The sequence below is a fragment of the Callionymus lyra genome, chromosome 14 (genome assembly GCF_982586985.1).
Source record: "Callionymus lyra chromosome 14, fCalLyr1.hap1.1, whole genome shotgun sequence".
In the NCBI taxonomy this organism is placed as follows: Eukaryota; Metazoa; Chordata; class Actinopteri; order Syngnathiformes; family Callionymidae; genus Callionymus; species Callionymus lyra.
Window position 1 is genome coordinate 19,091,074 of NC_141831.1, and position 17,147 is coordinate 19,108,220.

Genomic DNA, 17,147 nt, shown 5'->3' on the forward strand with positions numbered 1-17,147 from the left:
TTGTACATGGATATAGGGCACACGAGACGAGGCAGCAGCCCAAACTGAAAACACGATAGTTTCAACTGGCCTGGGAGAGCAGTGTTGTTGATTTGCTTGAGGCCACAGACGGTTTGTCCTGCTTGAGTTGCTTCACTTGGTTGGTATCTTTGAGATTTGCGTCATACCAGCGTCCAAGGCTTTTGATGGACTTCTCTGGTGTCGTTGGCTCATCATTGATTTGGAACCTCCCATTGGACAGTTGGCCCTTGATCAAGTAGATGCTGCGGGACTTACTGCGTGCCTATCTGATGTTTGTCTGGAGTTTGTCCAGCAGGCACCTTGTTCATGCCTTTGTTGTTGTTACTGTCGTCATGTCATCCATATACGCCCTGATTGGAGGAAGCCGCAGCCCACTTTTCAGACGTTCTCCTCCGACCACCCATCGAGATGCTCGAATAATGAGTTCCATAGCCATGCTGAAAGCCAGTGGAGAAATTGTGTAGCCCGCCATTATCCCTACCTCCAGGCGCCGCCAGGTAGTTGTACTAGCCTGTGTTGTAACATAGAACTGGAGATCCTGGAAACAGGTTCTTACCAGTCTTGTGATGTCTTCTGGGTCAATGGAAGTCTGGAAACAGAAAATTCGTCCAACTGCTGCAAACCGGGACATGGCTACTTTTGCGACGTTTAGCGGGTGCTCATGGGAAATGTGGTGTCCCGTCGGGCTAAACACTACCACTTTAGTCCACTGGCGTCGCTCGACTTAAAATGCTGTTTAAAACTGGTTTCTTGTATTAAAACAGTTATCATTTACAACTACCATGCCAAGTTTCACAAAGAAAAAAAACAAGACAGTCGTCATGAAACAAAGCTTATTTCGGTGCTAACTGTTAGCATCCCTATCGAGTTGCACAAATACAAGATAATTATTGAAATACTTTTAAGGATCTATATCGCCTTCTTGAAAAATGTATTGTCTTTATAGTTATTGAGTAACCAGGTCACTGGTTACTAACAAAGTTGTTTGTCAAGTTGCTAAAATAGCTAGTGGCTGCTAACAATGATTGTGTAAAATAAACACGATAGTCGATACTGTAGTGATGGGCTTCGTGAAACAGAGAGCGCCATCTAGTGGACTCTGAAAATAATGACACTGCTTCATGAAGCTTCATCAGAACAAAACTAGCACAAAACGGCTGCAAAATGCCAAATGTGAATTGTTGATGGTAAATAACGGCAGAATAAAGGAGTCCACACAAGTATGTAGGGTTGTAATAGTGGAATGCTTTCGCTTGACTTCATTATTTTTTTTTTCACTTGCCAATATACAATTTTCTCATCATTTGCTTTATGTTTTTGTCTCATAATCCAATTCTCTTTTTTTTTTTTTTTCAATTTCCAAGCACCCCCATTCCTGCATCTTTATTGTCAAACATGCTAGTAAATTAGAAATCTTTTTTTTTCTTACAAACAAAATACATCAACATCCTGCAAATATAAACAGTAACAAATCCAAAACTATTATTCCTTAAACATCTTACATGTTGTTTTTTTTTACAAGCTTGTGTGATAGTAGCGTAAAGAAGAGAGTATACACACGTTTAAAAAAAAAAAGAAAAGAAAGGATTTGAGAGGCACGCGAGTGCTTGCCAGGATGAAGCTGGTGAGAACCATGTGATTTGACTCCGAGGTGAAGGTTGAACGGAGCCGGTGAAGAAGCCGTTGTTAGCGTTTTGGAAAATTCAATGCAATTGATCAAAACTTATTTGAGTGACTTTAGTCGAAATGATCAAACTGCCAAATTGTAGATTAAAAAAAAAAAGACAAAAAAAAACAAAGTAAGGTTCTTTCTAGCATTTACAAAAATTTACAAAAAGTAAATCACAAATCCTGTAAAAACTCAGCGATCCGCTGACGGTGTAAGGCAAAGAAATATATATATATTTATAGATATATATATTAAAATCAACTGTTACATTCAAACACCTGTCTAAGCGTCAGGATTGGATGGTTTGATGTCGGCTCTCTTGGGGGACCAGGGCGCGCGAGACTAGGTTTGGAACAACAATTGTAAACGAGTCCGAGGGATTGTGTTGCACTGGAGTCCAGATGCTGCTGGTTCGAGAAGACGAAGACCAGCGGGTGAAGAAACGGGTTTTTGGATATTTTTTTTTTTTTTGGTTGGAAAGGCGCCGGTCGCACAAGAGAACGCGAGATCGATGGAATGGCCCGTCCCTGAACTGAGGACAAGATTCTTTTTCGTGAAAAAAGACTGGTGAGAGAAAGTTTAAATACAGTTTGTATAAAAATACCTATTCACAGTAGACACAAACGTTGTGCATTACTGACACGAATCATCTCGTAAGCACACTTCTCAGTCTAAGAACAACTTAATTATCCCTCTCAGCAAAAGTGAGATTTCTTCTTAAATAATCGAATCGAGGGCGACGGGGACCGCGGGACCCTCGTCCTCGGCTGCGACGCCGGAACCATCGGAGAATCTAAAAATTACTTCTTGGAAATACTGGAAAAGAAAAACTAAAGTTTTCGCGCGGAGGTCGAAGAACCGAGTGAGACGCCTTCATCGTCTCCAGAAGCGGTTTTTGTACTCGTCGTCTTCGTCCTCGTCGTCCTCCTCCTCTTCCTCCTCGTCTTCCTCGCCGGGCTGCAGAACGCTGCCTTCCTTCTGTTCGGGTGGAAGGAAACAAAAACACAGCATTAGTTCATCTAGAAAGATTCCAGTTAGAAGTTTGACGTGAAGAAGTAGGTTTAGAGGAAGATAAGCCAGAGACGACTTCTTGGTTCCTCACGCCCTTAAAACCGTTACACACTCTGCAGCGAGAATTCTGACCCGCTCTAGTAGAAGAACTCACATTTCTCCGATCCTTAAATCTCTTCACTGACTGCCAGTTTCTTTCAGGATCAACTTTAAAATTCTGGTTCTTACTTTCAGATCTATTCATAGTCAGACTCCTTCTTACATCAGTGATCTGATCCAGCCTTACACCCCAGCTCGGGCTCTGAGGTCTGTGGATCAGAATCTACTGATGGTTCCACGAACACGGTTCAGGACCAGAGGAGAGAAATCCTTTCAGACTGTTGCTCCTAAGCTTTTCCTCTCCCTCTGTGTTTGATGGATCTACTGACTCCTTCAAGAAACATCTTAAGACGTTTTTATTTGTTCAGGCTTTTCCTTGATTTTCTGGAACTCCTGTTGTGTTATCAGTTTTATCTTGATCTTTAAAGTATATACTTTATTGAATATTGTTTTTATCGTTTAAGCGCTTTGTGACCCTGGTCTGGAAAAGTGCTATACAAATAAAAATGACTTACTTACTTACTCTCCTATGTTCAACGACCACAATCAAGTCTGTTAGACTTTACGATTTAATCTGCTGTATTCTAGTGTTATTCCATGTGATAAACCAGAGACAGAACTGAGGCGGAGCAGAAGACGTCACCAGACTGTAATGTGTTTTCACTCAGAGAGCAGCAAGAGGCTCTTAGTACTCAGAAGCGTGTGCCCTAATTTCCTTCTGGGAGCCGCCGTGGAAAACGTAGGAATTATGCATGCACAAAAAAAATGAGCCAAACTTTCGGCTAAAGAATGAGATTGAACTCCCGTGTTCACCTTGTCCTCGTCTTTAGACTCTTCCTCGTCCGGCTCGGCGGTGACGGAGGGCGTCATGGGCTTGTACCAGAAGATCTCCAGCCTCCGACCTTTGAACTTGGCTCCTTTGTTCGCCGCCTGGAGCCGCCAAAGAGACATTAGTCCGCAAAAAGCTAATGCTAGGCAACGGCCAGCACTGGATTGAGTCGGACACGACTGTTGGTCTAGTGGCTACGGTAACGAAAAAAAAGCTAAAACTAAACCAGTCAGTGTGTTGCGTTGCAAACTCAAGGATCCAGAACTCATACTTGTTGTTCTTCTCTTTATGTTCTTCTTCTTATTTTATTTTTTATTGTTTATGAAAAATTGCTGGCTATTGGAAAAAAACAATTTCCCGAAGGAGACCTCCTGAGGGATCAATAAAGTTTTACCTGACCTTACCTCCATGTATAACTAGCATTACAAAGACATTGTTAAAGCACCTCAGACTATTGTCTCACAATGTACTGCAACAGCTGAAGTGGTTACTATTGTTGCATTTGTAGTTTTAACCGCGGTGTGACTGAGTTAAAGGTGCTACTCGCCTTCTCTGCTTCACTCCGCGTCTTGAAAGTCATGATGACCGTGTTGGCGTCCTGGTTGCGGAGCTCCTCGATCTCTCCGAATTTCTTCAAAGAAAACAGATGCGAGTCGTGAGTCACTTCAGATTTCATCTTCTATAGATATTGATGTCGACTTACCACGAAGTGCGGCAGCAGCTCCTCCCTCTCCTCCTCCATGACCCCCACGATGGCGAGGGCTCGCGGCCTGTGGTCCACGACCATGCCGCCTCGACCCGCCCGCTCGCCGCTTCGCCCCCGGCCTCGTCCGGCGCCGGGCTCCTGCAGCATCTTCCCCCGGCCGCGACCCCGACCCAGCGGAGGTCGAATGATCCCCAAGCGCGTCGCCTAGAAGAGCAGAGAGATCGAGATGTTGAGATGTTGAGCGACAGTCGGTGCTAAAGCAATGGACGCCACCTGGCGGCGTTCAAAGAATCATTAGAGACAGACGTCGATGACGCAACATGTGAAGGAAACAAACGATTAATAACACATTCTTGAGGGAAGAGGAGCATCTGGCGTAAAAAAAAAAACAATGCGGCCTTTATAGTCCTAGTCGACTCCTCCATATTTCAAACGCTTCTCCTTCTTCCATCCACGGGTCCCTCGCTCTCAGTTACTCCTCAGACTCTGATTTTCTCACAAGCTCGGTTCAAACTTTAATGAGACAAGGCTCCATCAGTGTAAGACGGTGTCTGATTTTACTTGGTTAGCAACAGCTCCTCTGGGCTTCCTTAAGTGGCTGCGCTTTAACGTGCACAGCCCGGTTCTGGCGGATTCTTAAGTACACGCTAATTTTAGACCCAGCGGGATGAAGTGAGGGGGGGGCATGCTAGCCAGGGTGTTGCTAACAAGAACATGTCCTAGCTTTGGATGACCTGGTGACACCTACACCTTCTAGTGCCATCTCTCTTTTTTTTAAATGACAGTGAAAAACATGACTTTAAGATGTTCTTTCTTTGTGACATTAAAAACATAATTGACTACTTTTTACCTGACAATAAAAAAGACAATTATTAAACTAAGTAAGTATTTTTTTATTTGTATAGCGCTTTTCCAGACCAGGGTCACAAAGCGCTTAAACAATCAGAACAATATTCAATAAAGTATATACTTTAAAGGTCAAGATAAAACAGATAACACAACAGGAGCTCCAGAAAATCAAGGAAAAGCCTGAACAAATAAAAGCATCTTAAGATGTTTTTTAAAGGAGTCAGTAGACTCCAACAAGTAGCATCTATGAACAGTTAAAGGGGATTAACTATTTTAACAGCTTTTTTTTGTTCTTCCGAGGTTTGGGGTCGTTAACCGCATGGAACTCTAGACCCCCCCATTTTTATTATTTATTTATTTGTTAAGCTAGCCAGATTCATGCAGTTTAAACAGACATGAAAAAAAGGTTAAATCTAAAACAAACCAAAGACAAAAAATAGTGAGTGAAAAGCTCAAGGTCTGTGCAAAAATGTTCAGCCTGTTCCTAAACAAAGTTAGTCTGGTCTCCCCCAGTCTGGCCTTGGAGGCCAGTCATCAAAGTTCTCCTGGGAAGATACGTAGATCGGACCACTTGGTATTTATCTAACCGGATATAATGATTACAGCTGGGTGCATTTAGACTTATTTAAGTTTTACTGAACAATTTGTCATGTCGAGGCTTCATTACAAGATGGACGTTACAGACGAGCACCACGGAGGCATTTGGAGGTTTTTTTAATTAATATACATTTTTGTCTACAACTCTAAAAAGAAACAGATTACTCTGAAATAATCCCAATCCTTAGTTAACATGAGGGCGAGCAGAAAAGGAGTGAAGTTTGAGTTTTGGGTGAACTAACCTTTTAATTTATTTTTTAAGATATATCTGATCCATGAAATTCTTGATTTATTCGCCAGACTTTCTGAAGCGTCATTGTAGACCAGATTTATTTTTTACCTCCACTTGTAGCAGCCCAAGTTTCCTCTTCAGGTCAGTCGTGTCTTCACCAGAAGTCATTCTCTTGTAAATGTCCAGCTCAGCATCCAGAAGTTCCTTTTGTGCCTGATGGAATGCAGGAGAAACCAAAAGAAAAACCCAATGAAGACGGAGCACAACAAGTCGATTCAACATGATCCTCATACACACATCAGTTTTTGTCTTGGGCTGGTTGTCGTTATTGTTGTTGGGCTTGCCAGTGGTCACCTGAGAAGCCGGGTTCATTTCGTTCTGCAGCTGAGCTATTTTCTCCGTCAGCTCCTTTAATGTCTTCATAACGTTGGCCCTCTCCTCGGGTTTCATCCCTCGGTTCTTCTCCAGACGGTTTATAAGAGCCTTTCGAGAACATAAGGAACGTGTTAATATCAAAGTCTGGGTGAGATTTTCGAAAAGATCGTCTTACCTTCTGGCACTCCATTTGCGTTTTTAGCATTTCCTGCTTCTTCTTCCTCATGTCCTGCTGGAGTTTTAACGCCTCCTGTGGTCAAAGAGACTCAAATTAACGATGTGCATGGAAATGGTTGAGACGGGACAATCGGTAAGAGTCAACATGACAAACCTTCAAGTTGTTAAAAGAAAGGTTTCTCACCTGTTACCAATTCTAATTATGTGAGCCGTCTTACATTTAAAGTCATTAAGGTGTTCCTCAGGGCTCAAATTTTGGTCCAAGTCTGCGATTGTTATTAGGAGATATTCCCCTTTAATAGTTAAAATAAAGATACATTCAATTACAACAATTAAGTTAAATATTTGGTTTGTCCACATATTTCAAACGTTAAAATAACTTAAAGTTTAATATAAAGAGATTGCACATACTTATAGAACTCGTTTAGGTAACTGCACTTTTGGCACAGAGTAATTCTAAGACAGACACCAAAGCCACTATATAATATGTGAATAAATACAAAAGTTTTTATTAATAATGAGTATTTTCAAACCATGTTTTTCTCAAATTCTGAGGCAGAAAAATCTGAATGTGGTGTCACATGGGGGGCAACAGATGCTGAGAAACATTTTCTAAAGACTGAAGTTACGATGAAAAATGTTTCTTCAGTTAAGAGAAAAAATTAAAATACATAAACCAAGTTACTCTTTTGCTTCCTTAACCGTTTATTCCTGCATCTTAACTTGGCCTATTTGATGATTTAACAGCATAGAAAGAAGTTGTTTTCTTCACTAGAAAAGACTGATGGATTCACCTCATGTTCCCACTGAGCAATTCTTTACATTGCTGATTTAATCAGAGAATATATTTAAAAAAACATGCCTGCTTCTTCTTGAGGACTTCCTGAGCTTCGAGTGCTTTCCCCGTTTTCCCAAGGCTCTTCGAGGACGACTTGAGCGCTCCAGTGAAGCTCTTCTGGGTGTTTGTCATCGCGGCTGCCACCTAAGTGCAAGAGGAAGAGACAGACGCACATTTAGGTCATTGAGAAAAACTTTGGACGGACAAAAGCAAAAGCCTACTTTACATACAGGCAGAATAATCTTGACAAAGGTAATTAAAAAAAGCCATTTCTAGTTTTCTAGTCAAACGCTAGTTCACGACAAGAAGCTCTGGGACTTCTAAAATTCCCTCAGCTGAGCGCATGCACAGAGCTAAGGACTTACAGTGACAGCGTCTGTGTTTGGGTTGTCTGCTTTGCTCGGCGCTGGAGGCCCGGCTGCTCCCGGCGGACGGTGCTTGGGTACAGTGTTGTTAAGCACATAGACGGCTGGGTTGTGCTGCTTGATGCCCTTGAAATGAACAGAAAAACAAAACAAAACCATTGGCAAATGTGTTCGCAGAAACCATTGTACGATCATGTTTCTGCAATAGAATCTAACGAAGGCTGATTCAGCTACAAATGGTTCTAGAGCACAAGCATGTGAAAGTCAAAAATAGAGAGTTGCATGGATGTTGAAGGAAAGGAATTTGATTTGAGATTATGAAGATAGATCGGGTCTAAATGAATGAGAATAATATTTTTTAACAAACAGACTGATGCCTCCTGTTACTGACAGAAATCAGGTGTAAGCATTTTGGTAGATATGCTTTGGAATGCGACCTTGAATGTTGAAAGATTTTGACAACCTCTCTTCCGGAAGATTGAAACGAAGTGACTAGCTTTTATTTGGATGTTAAAAATCTGTTCATGATGGCAAGTTTAAATTTGACTGCAACCAAATTACCACACGTATAAATTAAGATTTAAACTTGCATAATAATGTATATATTCTAAACAGAGAAAATACTAATTTTTTGAAAATATGTATAATAATACTGTTAATGTTATTGGAAAGCACTGTACCGAATATATATATATATATATATATATATATATATATATATATATATATATAAAAAGTTTTAATATTTTCCATCAGTCCCCTGCAGCTGAATGAAAAATAAAATCCTGCAAGATCTGGGCATTGACTAAGGACGAGAGGATACCGTTGACTCCAGCAGCTTTTGGAGCTAATAGATAGATAGATACTTTATTCATCTCCTTAGAGAAATTCACAGTTCAGCAGCTCCAGAATATGTTACAAAGAGAGAACATGCCTATTTAGGCATAGTTTGGTTTCAAAACAAATGAAAGCAGTTACAACTTGGTAAGTTCTCGGGCAATACTACAAATACATCCTTGTTCCTACAGTAACGCAATATAATGCATTGTTGCCCCTGTATCGTGATGCATATCGTATCCCCAGATTCTTGCCAATACACAGCCCTAGTGATTTTGAGTCTGTGTGAATATTTGACTCTTTTGTCAAGTTGGTAGGCAGAGCTTCATGATTTTCCGCACCAACGCGCTTAATCAACATATGTGGCTAGATATACACCAACACTGCACCAAATAAAAGGTGATAAAGCAGCTTCAAATTTGCAGCTTCAGACATTTTTTTTTTCTCTCAGAAAGATCTGACGGATAAAGAGACGTTATGTCATTTAGTTGCTGGAGTTCTTAGAACGATCCTTCCTTCTAGATTTGAAAGTATTTATCAAAATTTTCAGAAAGTCAAACAGTGAAGTGGCTTATCTTTGGTAAAATATGAAAAAGCTTTGGTTTTGTAAGAGTTTAAAGCCTTCAATTTGACCAGAGAGCAATACAACAGGGGAAGAGATAATGCGCAGAGGAAGTTGATAAGAGCTGGTCGTAATGCTTGATTCTGTTTAATCATATTCTCAGGATGGCAACAGAGCAGCTTCGAGGTTAAAGATGACGCATAGATGCTTGGCATCATTAAACTGACGGTGAAGTGTTGGAAATTGTAGTTGAAATAAAAAATGAATAAATACAGAAAAAAAGACAAAACATTAAAGAGAAAATAAAAGAAGTCTAACAAAAAAAAGAAACATGTGGTTTAATGGCAGGTCGGCCCATACAGGCGTTATTTTCATTATTATATCAGGAGGGTGAATGTGTGCCGTCTGAGGGTCAATGTGTTTTTCAGCTTTTGTGGTGACTAACCTTGTGCAAGTGAGGCGGTCCCTGACTAGGTGCTGACCCTCCCATCTGATTGGCAGAATTTGAATCCTGCTGCTGCGGGTTGGCGACAGCTTCCCGATGCCAATAAACATGAATGAAGCGGTTGTTGAGCACCGCTTCTGGGCTGGATATGGCCTGCCTGGCTTCTTCGTTCATGGTGTACTGGATCAACGCTGCCTCCGGGTCCCCACCGAACACCACCTAAATCAAAATGAAGGATCGTACTTAGAGTTCCAGAGAACACGGGAAACCAAATGACTTTAATACGCACCTGAATGTTGACTATTGTGCCAAACTTGCTGAAATGCTCGTTGAGCTTGGTGATGTTGTTGAGTTCACGAGGAATCTTGCGCACCTCCAGCTTGGTATTCAAATAGTGATTTCTTTTGGGGAATATACCTTTATGTTGGTTGTTAAAATTTGGTCTGAAACAGAAAAGTAAAAAAACAACAACTGTAAAGCCGACTGAAAGCAAGTTATGAACTGTACAGCTGGATCCAAATGTAAAATCTTACTTGTCCATCCAGGGTTTTTTCACTGCCGGCCCTTCCGCCGCACTCGTCGTAACTATTCTTTTCCTGCTGTCCTGTTCCGCGTTGAACCGGGCCGCATTGTTTCCTTGGTCACAGGTTGGAGGATCGTTCTTGATCCCCATGTTGGGAGCTGAGTTGCAGAAACATATCTTAAGCTCCTATTTCACCTTTTAAAGACAGAACATACAAAGACAAGCGACCATCTTTACCTCTGGAGATCTGCCCCTCGCTGGAGGTCAGGCCAATAAGGTTCGAGCGCTGGGCTTGAACTCGAGGAATGAACTGGCGGTACGGGTTGCGACTTGCTCCAGTTAGTCCAGGTGATTCTGGATTATAGCCTTCAGGGTCGTACTTATCTAGAGATTAAAGAAAGCATACACAGAAGACATGAATACATAAGACTTCTTATTGAGACTAAATGTTTAACATGACTTGTGATACAATTACATACACAAAGAAACAAATGAAAAATTCAAGTGAAAGGCATTGATCTCCATCATGAAAGGACAAGTTCACAAATCACAAAAATTCGCATGACTAAACAGTGCCACCATCCGACCAAACCCAGCAATCACACCCTAACAAAACAAAAAGGGCATGCTCTAAACAAAAATGATGGACAATAAAAAGATGAGAAACAAAGAAAAAAAACCAAGGGCTTTAAAAAACTAGACTAACTAACTAAAAGCCTCCAAACAGTCTGAACAGGAGAAGCATTGCTGCTTACATTCAGACTGGACATATTGGGGGCGAAGTGACACAGACGTTGAGGAAGGAGGAAGAGTAGGAGGAGGAGGAAGAGGAGGCGGAGGCCGTGTTGGTGGTAGCCCGATGCTAGGCGGTCCAATGGGAGGAGAAGAAGTGATTATGGAGTGGTGGTTGGGAGTTTCCATTCCACAGGTTGCTATCATTGGAGGTCCTGAGGAAGACATGAGGTCAAGCTGACGACGAAACCACAGCAAAGTTTGAAAAGAGGGACAAAACCTGGACATTTTTACAGTCAACCTTGACAACACATCAGAGACAAAGATCGTAAAATGTTTGTGTTTATCTCACACATTTTGATATACAACATGGAAGCACATCTTGCTTTAAAAGTCCGTTGCTTAAAGAAACACTTAAATCATTGTATGTCTATAACCTTACAAAGACACGTTTCCTCCATTAGAAATTAGTCATGTGACCACTAAAGTCTTCCTCATTAGCTGTGAATGGTTTACTGTGATTCATCATTTTTAAGAGATATTTTCCTGAATTTTGTGGTCAAGAATAAATGTCTGATCTAGAAAATGTACATAGATCTTTTTTCTATATTAATTTGGTTATCTTTAAATATCAATTTTTGTTCTCTAGGATTTTCTTTGATCCAAAACAATGTTTTATTTTTAGTCTTTGCACATCATTTTTATTTTTCCTCCAATTTACTTTCCTGTTTTTCAGTTTCATGTAATGGTTTACAACTGGTTGATCGCTACAAATGAAATCAAAATTAATGAACTAAAACAATTGTCCTTAAATTTACTAGTTACAATATCTGGGATTTAAATGTAGCTGCTCATGTTTCACTGCGTTTGAAATTGTTCATCTTAAAAAAAAAAAACAGAAATATGCAAGAAAATAAATTATTGTCTCAACTAATACAAATCGAGTTCTGACCTTGTAAAAAACCAACAGGAGCAGCGTTGGTGAGAAACCCACCTGCCATACCGAAGACTCCTGGTGGTGGCGCTGGTGGGAAAGGTGGCATGGGCGGTAACATGATTGGTGGAGGCGGCTCTGTCATGATTGGCCTGGGCATACCAGCAGGGGGCAGCACGGGCGGCGGAGGGAACGGAATTATGCCGGGGAGATTGACGTCATCGACTACAAGAGGATCATTGCCGTGATCAAACAGGCAATGATCGCCACGGACGCAGAAGCCTTTTTCTGCGAGGGGACAAAGAAAATGTTAATTAATTAATTCATCCTTGACGTCTTCTGACATTCAATGTAAAGGACAGAATGGCTTTACGAGATGATGTTTTATGTTTTACTCCATGTTCTTCTCATTGGAAGATAAGAAAACTAAAGTCGTTGGACTAAGTCACCTGGACCAAGAAAGGTAGCGTTTTCCTTTGTGGCCCAATTAAAACTCATTGAGCCTCATTAGAGAAGCAGGTCTCCAGTGGTTCCGCTGTTATGCAGCACAGGTTGACTTTAGGGACTGAGAGTTATGTCTAAATCTACTGTTCCCAGAGTAGTGGTGGGTGATCAACTCTGTTCGTCACAGGAGACTTCATCTCAGCGGACCAAGTGTCAAGAGGAACCTAGCACAGGTCACATTAGTCAACAGTGAGGAGTTAAATAAACAGCTACGTCTTCCATTTATAAAGTTGTATTGCAGTGAAAGTTTTACTGAATGATTTAGGTCATCGTCCGACTGTGTTATTATGTTTCTAACGTGAAAACTTTTACATCTAATTAAAGGATGACGCACAAAAATCCACTACACAGATAATTTTGATTTTACTCTCAAATGTATGGATGTCTTGAAAAATTATCCATTTTTACGTGTACATTTATTTATATCAATACCGTTTTGTTATATTGGGACTGATCTTACGCACATAAACCTGATCATCCAGCAGAAAGCATTAGTAAAATCCAAGACATCATAGAGCTGGAGCTGACGTATACAAACTATATTATATATAGTGTGCATTTGTTTAGATTAAGGGAGGAAGACTCACCGTCATAATCCCGGCAGCGCTGCTTCAGAGAAGGAGGCTTATTGCTGAACTGCTTGTTAACTGCTTTCTGTGCGCCGTAGTAGCCTGACCAGCTGTCTGTCGTGCCATCAGGGATGTGAGCAGGAGTAGCGATGGGAGCTGCTGAAACGCCGGTTGAGGACGAGGAGGAGAATGGGTGTGGCGCCGCGGACAGGGGCAGCAGAGGCGAGGGGTGCTGTTGGATCTGCTGCTGCAGGCCAGGTCCGTTTGAAGAATTGTAGTTGTCAGTGTCCTTCCGCTCCACATCAAACTTGGACTTGAAGTCTGTGGATAAAGAAGAAAACATTGTCAGGATTAAGGAGGACTTGCCTGCGGGGGGGAAGAGTCTTCAGAATTATATTAACTTTGTTGGTAATGAGACCAATTCCAGCACGCATTGTAAAATCCCATCTGCTGAACTTGCAGAGCTGTCCACATTATTCCTAACTGGTAACTTCTCAAACCAAACTCCGTTCCAGCCAGTCAACGTTAACTCCCCGATGCCGACTTGTCATGGTCGTCAAGGGGTTGTGACTCGAGTGCTCACCTCTCACGCTTCTGTGCTCCCGGTCCCTGCTCTTTCCCCGGCTGCCGCTCCTACTCCGGCTCCTGCTCCGACTGTAGCTCCGCCCACGAGGGCTCCCCCGGCGCCGGTCGTGGCGCTCCCGGTGCGAGTCGCTGCCGCTTTTGCCGTGTCGGTCGAACTCGCGGCGCTTGCGTTCGTCACGCCGCCTGTCGTCCCGACTCCTGGAAGAATAAGTTGATGGGTTTTTTGTTGTTGCAAGAGATGAAACAAAACAAACAACATGATGTGTACTTTTAAAAATGTTTCCATATTAAAAAAAGGAAAACAATTATACAAGTAAACTTGACCAAATTAACAAAATAAAAGTTGTAGAAACTTAAATAATAACGTTACCAAACTTTTGTGAATCAGGACGTTATTTGAATAATACTGTAATCCATTAACATTTTAACACGTTCCTTGGCAATACAAATTTAACTTAAGATAAGTTAAAAATAATAATAATAATGATGATATCTAGGTCTATAACATTTCCAGCATTTTGAAAGCTAATAGAATGAAAGTAAAATACAAAGTAATGGAGGTGATTAACATGCATTACAGAATTATAGAATAAAGGTCGTTTGATTTAATCACCTCGACTCATTAAAGTCAGAGCGGTTTCTTAAAGGACTTCTTCTTCGTCTGTTTTCTCGTTCTTCCTCTGGAGCTTCAACCTGGTGGAAAAGAAAAGCAAAAAATGGGATTTACAAAACGGTTATACTTAAGATGCTTTTGTTTCGGTGGTTAATACCACGTTGGAACGATCTTCCTCTCCCTCTGTGTTTGATGGATCTACTGACTCCTTCAAGAAACATCTTAAGACCTTTTTATTTGTGCAGGCTTGTCCCTGATTTTCTGGGACTCCTGTGTTTGTCTTATGTGACTTTTAAAGTAACTGCTTTAGAAATAACCATTACTTACTTACAAACAATGTATTTTAAATGTTTTTAAGATTAACAATCACCCTTTTCTTGATGGAATCGATGTAAGATGTTCCTTGGCTTCAATGCCAAGTTAGACCTTTGTTTATAGTTAAACAAAAATACGTTTCATTAAAGTCAAATGGGACTGTAAAGACATGTCCACATGGAATCTGTAATGGGAAAGAAAAGCAAATCTATAGTCACCTTTAGAATAAAAAAAATGGTAATTGATCCCCAAAAATGAAGTACATTGTTTTATAGAAAGGAACATTTACAGCACCTCACTGAAGAATATCAGTGATCTGTCATCTAACAATAATCAACAAACATGCTAGTTCAACACTTATAATTTCAAATTGGGCACCACAAACAATGACTACATATTGAAAAAAGATTTTCAAGCGATTGAGACAAACCTGAAATCTTCCTACCTCCCGGGTTTCAGCTTTTCCGGGTGCTGGTTTGATCTCCTCTTTAGGAGCCTCCTTGGCAACAGTATTCCCCAAGTAGTTCTTGGTTGTCAGACATTCAAATAGTTTGTCCACAAATCCGACCGTCTCTGCAATAGAAGCAATATTTGAGTTCAAGGATCTGGCTTAAGAATTCTAAGTAATGTTTTTCTTGGTCATTTGATATTTCCTGTCTTGGACTTAAGACAGCTTCCCCCACCTTAACCTAACTTGATCATCTGTCCTATTATCTTCTTTTACTCTATCACCACATTCATGATCCTCATCAATCGACTTCCCCTTTCCTGTTACATAATGCATGCATTTTTAACATTCCTTGTCCACCTGTCTCTTTTGAGTCTATAAACAAGGGATGACGGGGGAAAATAATATATATATATAAAATGTATGTTACAAATCTGACATAAAATGACTTAAAAACATATTCAAATATATAAATGCTCTTCCTGACACTCGACACAAAATTCAGATGTTTGATGCAATTTTCGGCATTGTCAAAAATACAGTCAGGACAGTAAAATGCAGCACTCTCCGGCCCATTATATATCGCCTGGCAAAGTCATGCAAAAGCACAATTTAACCCAAAAATTATAGTGGCAGAACACAACTAAGATTGAGTTACATTATTATTATTATTATTATCATTAATATTCCCTCAAAATTATACCAACAAATACGTATATTACTATGTAAATATGGTTCATATACTACAAGTTGTTTGACTAATTCAAATTTAATTTATTAATAATTTATATTCAAGATTGTTGACAAAGTTGCATACGTTCTTTTAAGCTTCATTTCACAAGTTGAAATGAAACCAGCACCAGCATCTAATGCGTGTCCTCCAGGTATAATAACAAGATTACCTTTTTGTAGAAAGACGTCAAGCTGATCCGCACACAGGGCCTTTAGCTCCTTCTCTGATTTGTCTTTCTTTACAAGAGCCACGACATAGTTAGCGAGTGCAGAAGGGTCGGCGTCACATCTGTTGAAGGATAAAACATTCGTCAATTTAGTCAAATATTAATCTAAAAATAGACTAAATCAGTGAGCTGAATGACCGTACGAAGGAACGGCAAAGCATGAGTTTATTTTACGGAACAAATCATTTACAGATTTATAACATCTTTGCAAAGTTACATTTAATAGCTTAATATCAAAGCCGGCACAACATTTTAACAATTAAAATCTCGACATTTTCCACATTGCAGAATATTTTTATCGGTTTTATGATGCTGTAATAATGACCGACATCTTTTAAACTTGTTTAACAACAACAATTATAACAACTAGTTACAGGGTTTGGAAGCTACTTCAATCCATTGAGAACTCATGCAATTGGCCTAAGAATGTTTAATATTAACAGTTTCCAGGAATTTAATCGTCAACCAACAGTAATCGGTGAACAAACACTGCAATTCTGACAGCTGAAATGGACCACCTGGTTAATCCATGAAAGAGAAGACACTAAAATATTCATGTTTGTTTGGAAATGTAGAAGCATTGACTGTTATTAATGGTGTACAACAGCGTGAACGTATTACTTTATTGTTAAATTAAAAACAAAAGATGCAAATAACATTTTTGAATGAGCTCTTGAAGTACCACTGGCTCCCATTTACAAGTACGACTACAAGCCATTCTTTGAAGCAACTAAAGATCTTTCTGACACTTGAGAAAATATATTTAAAGTGCGAAATCGTATCCAGGGTAAAAATAGAAAGTGCTTATGACAAGTTTGGCTATCAAAGTGTAGCTGCACTGGTCGCTGTAGCACTTTAAGTTACCCATTGAAAATTACGTAGATTATTATCGCGAAATTGCCCCCCAAAATATAACGTGCAGACGCAAAAACGACCATAATCTGTCTTGTATATATACAACTATTTGGTTTGAAATGATGGCGAAAGACAAACGAGCGGCCATGGTGGTTTGCTAACTCGTGTAAAGAGGACCATCGGCTAGTTAGCATTAGCGTGCTAAATGTCATCTTAATTCAACACTCACATTGGCTCCAGGAGTTTTGCCAGCCACGACTTCAAGGCATCCACATTCTCTATAATCATCGTGAGAAGGACTTCAACACAGTCTAGGAGGTGAAAGTGCGTTTCGTTAAGTCAGCTTTCATCGTCTATAAATTTATAAGCTTTAAGGCCTTCGGTCGCTTCACTGGCAGGTCGCACGAAGTGTTTTACGGCATGGCAACGGCACTCCAAGTGTCGTAACGCAGTGGGGCCGACGACATGCACTTATTGACAAAAAGAAATCGGTTTGAT

The 17,147-nt window shown here is 40.4% G+C and overlaps 1 protein-coding gene across 3 annotated transcripts; it reads right to left on the reverse strand.

Annotated features, from left to right (window-relative positions):
- Window positions 1–1,246: 1,246 nt before the first annotated feature.
- On the reverse strand, window positions 1,247–17,130 carry rbm27 (RNA binding motif protein 27). 3 transcript variants are annotated; one of them, XM_087807175.1, is made up of 21 exons: window positions 16,879–17,130; window positions 15,738–15,856; window positions 14,833–14,960; window positions 14,073–14,152; window positions 13,458–13,657; window positions 12,893–13,195; window positions 11,862–12,089; window positions 10,891–11,082; window positions 10,373–10,519; window positions 10,146–10,293; window positions 9,902–10,055; window positions 9,613–9,831; window positions 7,769–7,894; window positions 7,428–7,547; window positions 6,564–6,638; window positions 6,311–6,496; window positions 6,122–6,226; window positions 4,333–4,539; window positions 4,177–4,260; window positions 3,614–3,730; window positions 1,247–2,668 (listed from the first exon to the last, which is right to left on the reverse strand). In XM_087807175.1, exons 1-21 carry the CDS (start codon window positions 16,935–16,937, stop codon window positions 2,564–2,566), a joined length of 3,102 nt encoding a protein of 1,033 aa, XP_087663301.1. In that variant the 5' UTR covers window positions 16,938–17,130; the 3' UTR covers window positions 1,247–2,563. The 3 variants fall into 3 exon arrangements, with proteins under 3 accessions (XP_087663301.1, XP_087663300.1, XP_087663302.1); XM_087807174.1 differs by having other exon boundaries at window positions 14,818–14,960; window positions 16,879–17,129; XM_087807176.1 differs by lacking the exon at window positions 10,891–11,082 and having other exon boundaries at window positions 14,818–14,960.
- Window positions 17,131–17,147: the final 17 nt, after the last annotated feature.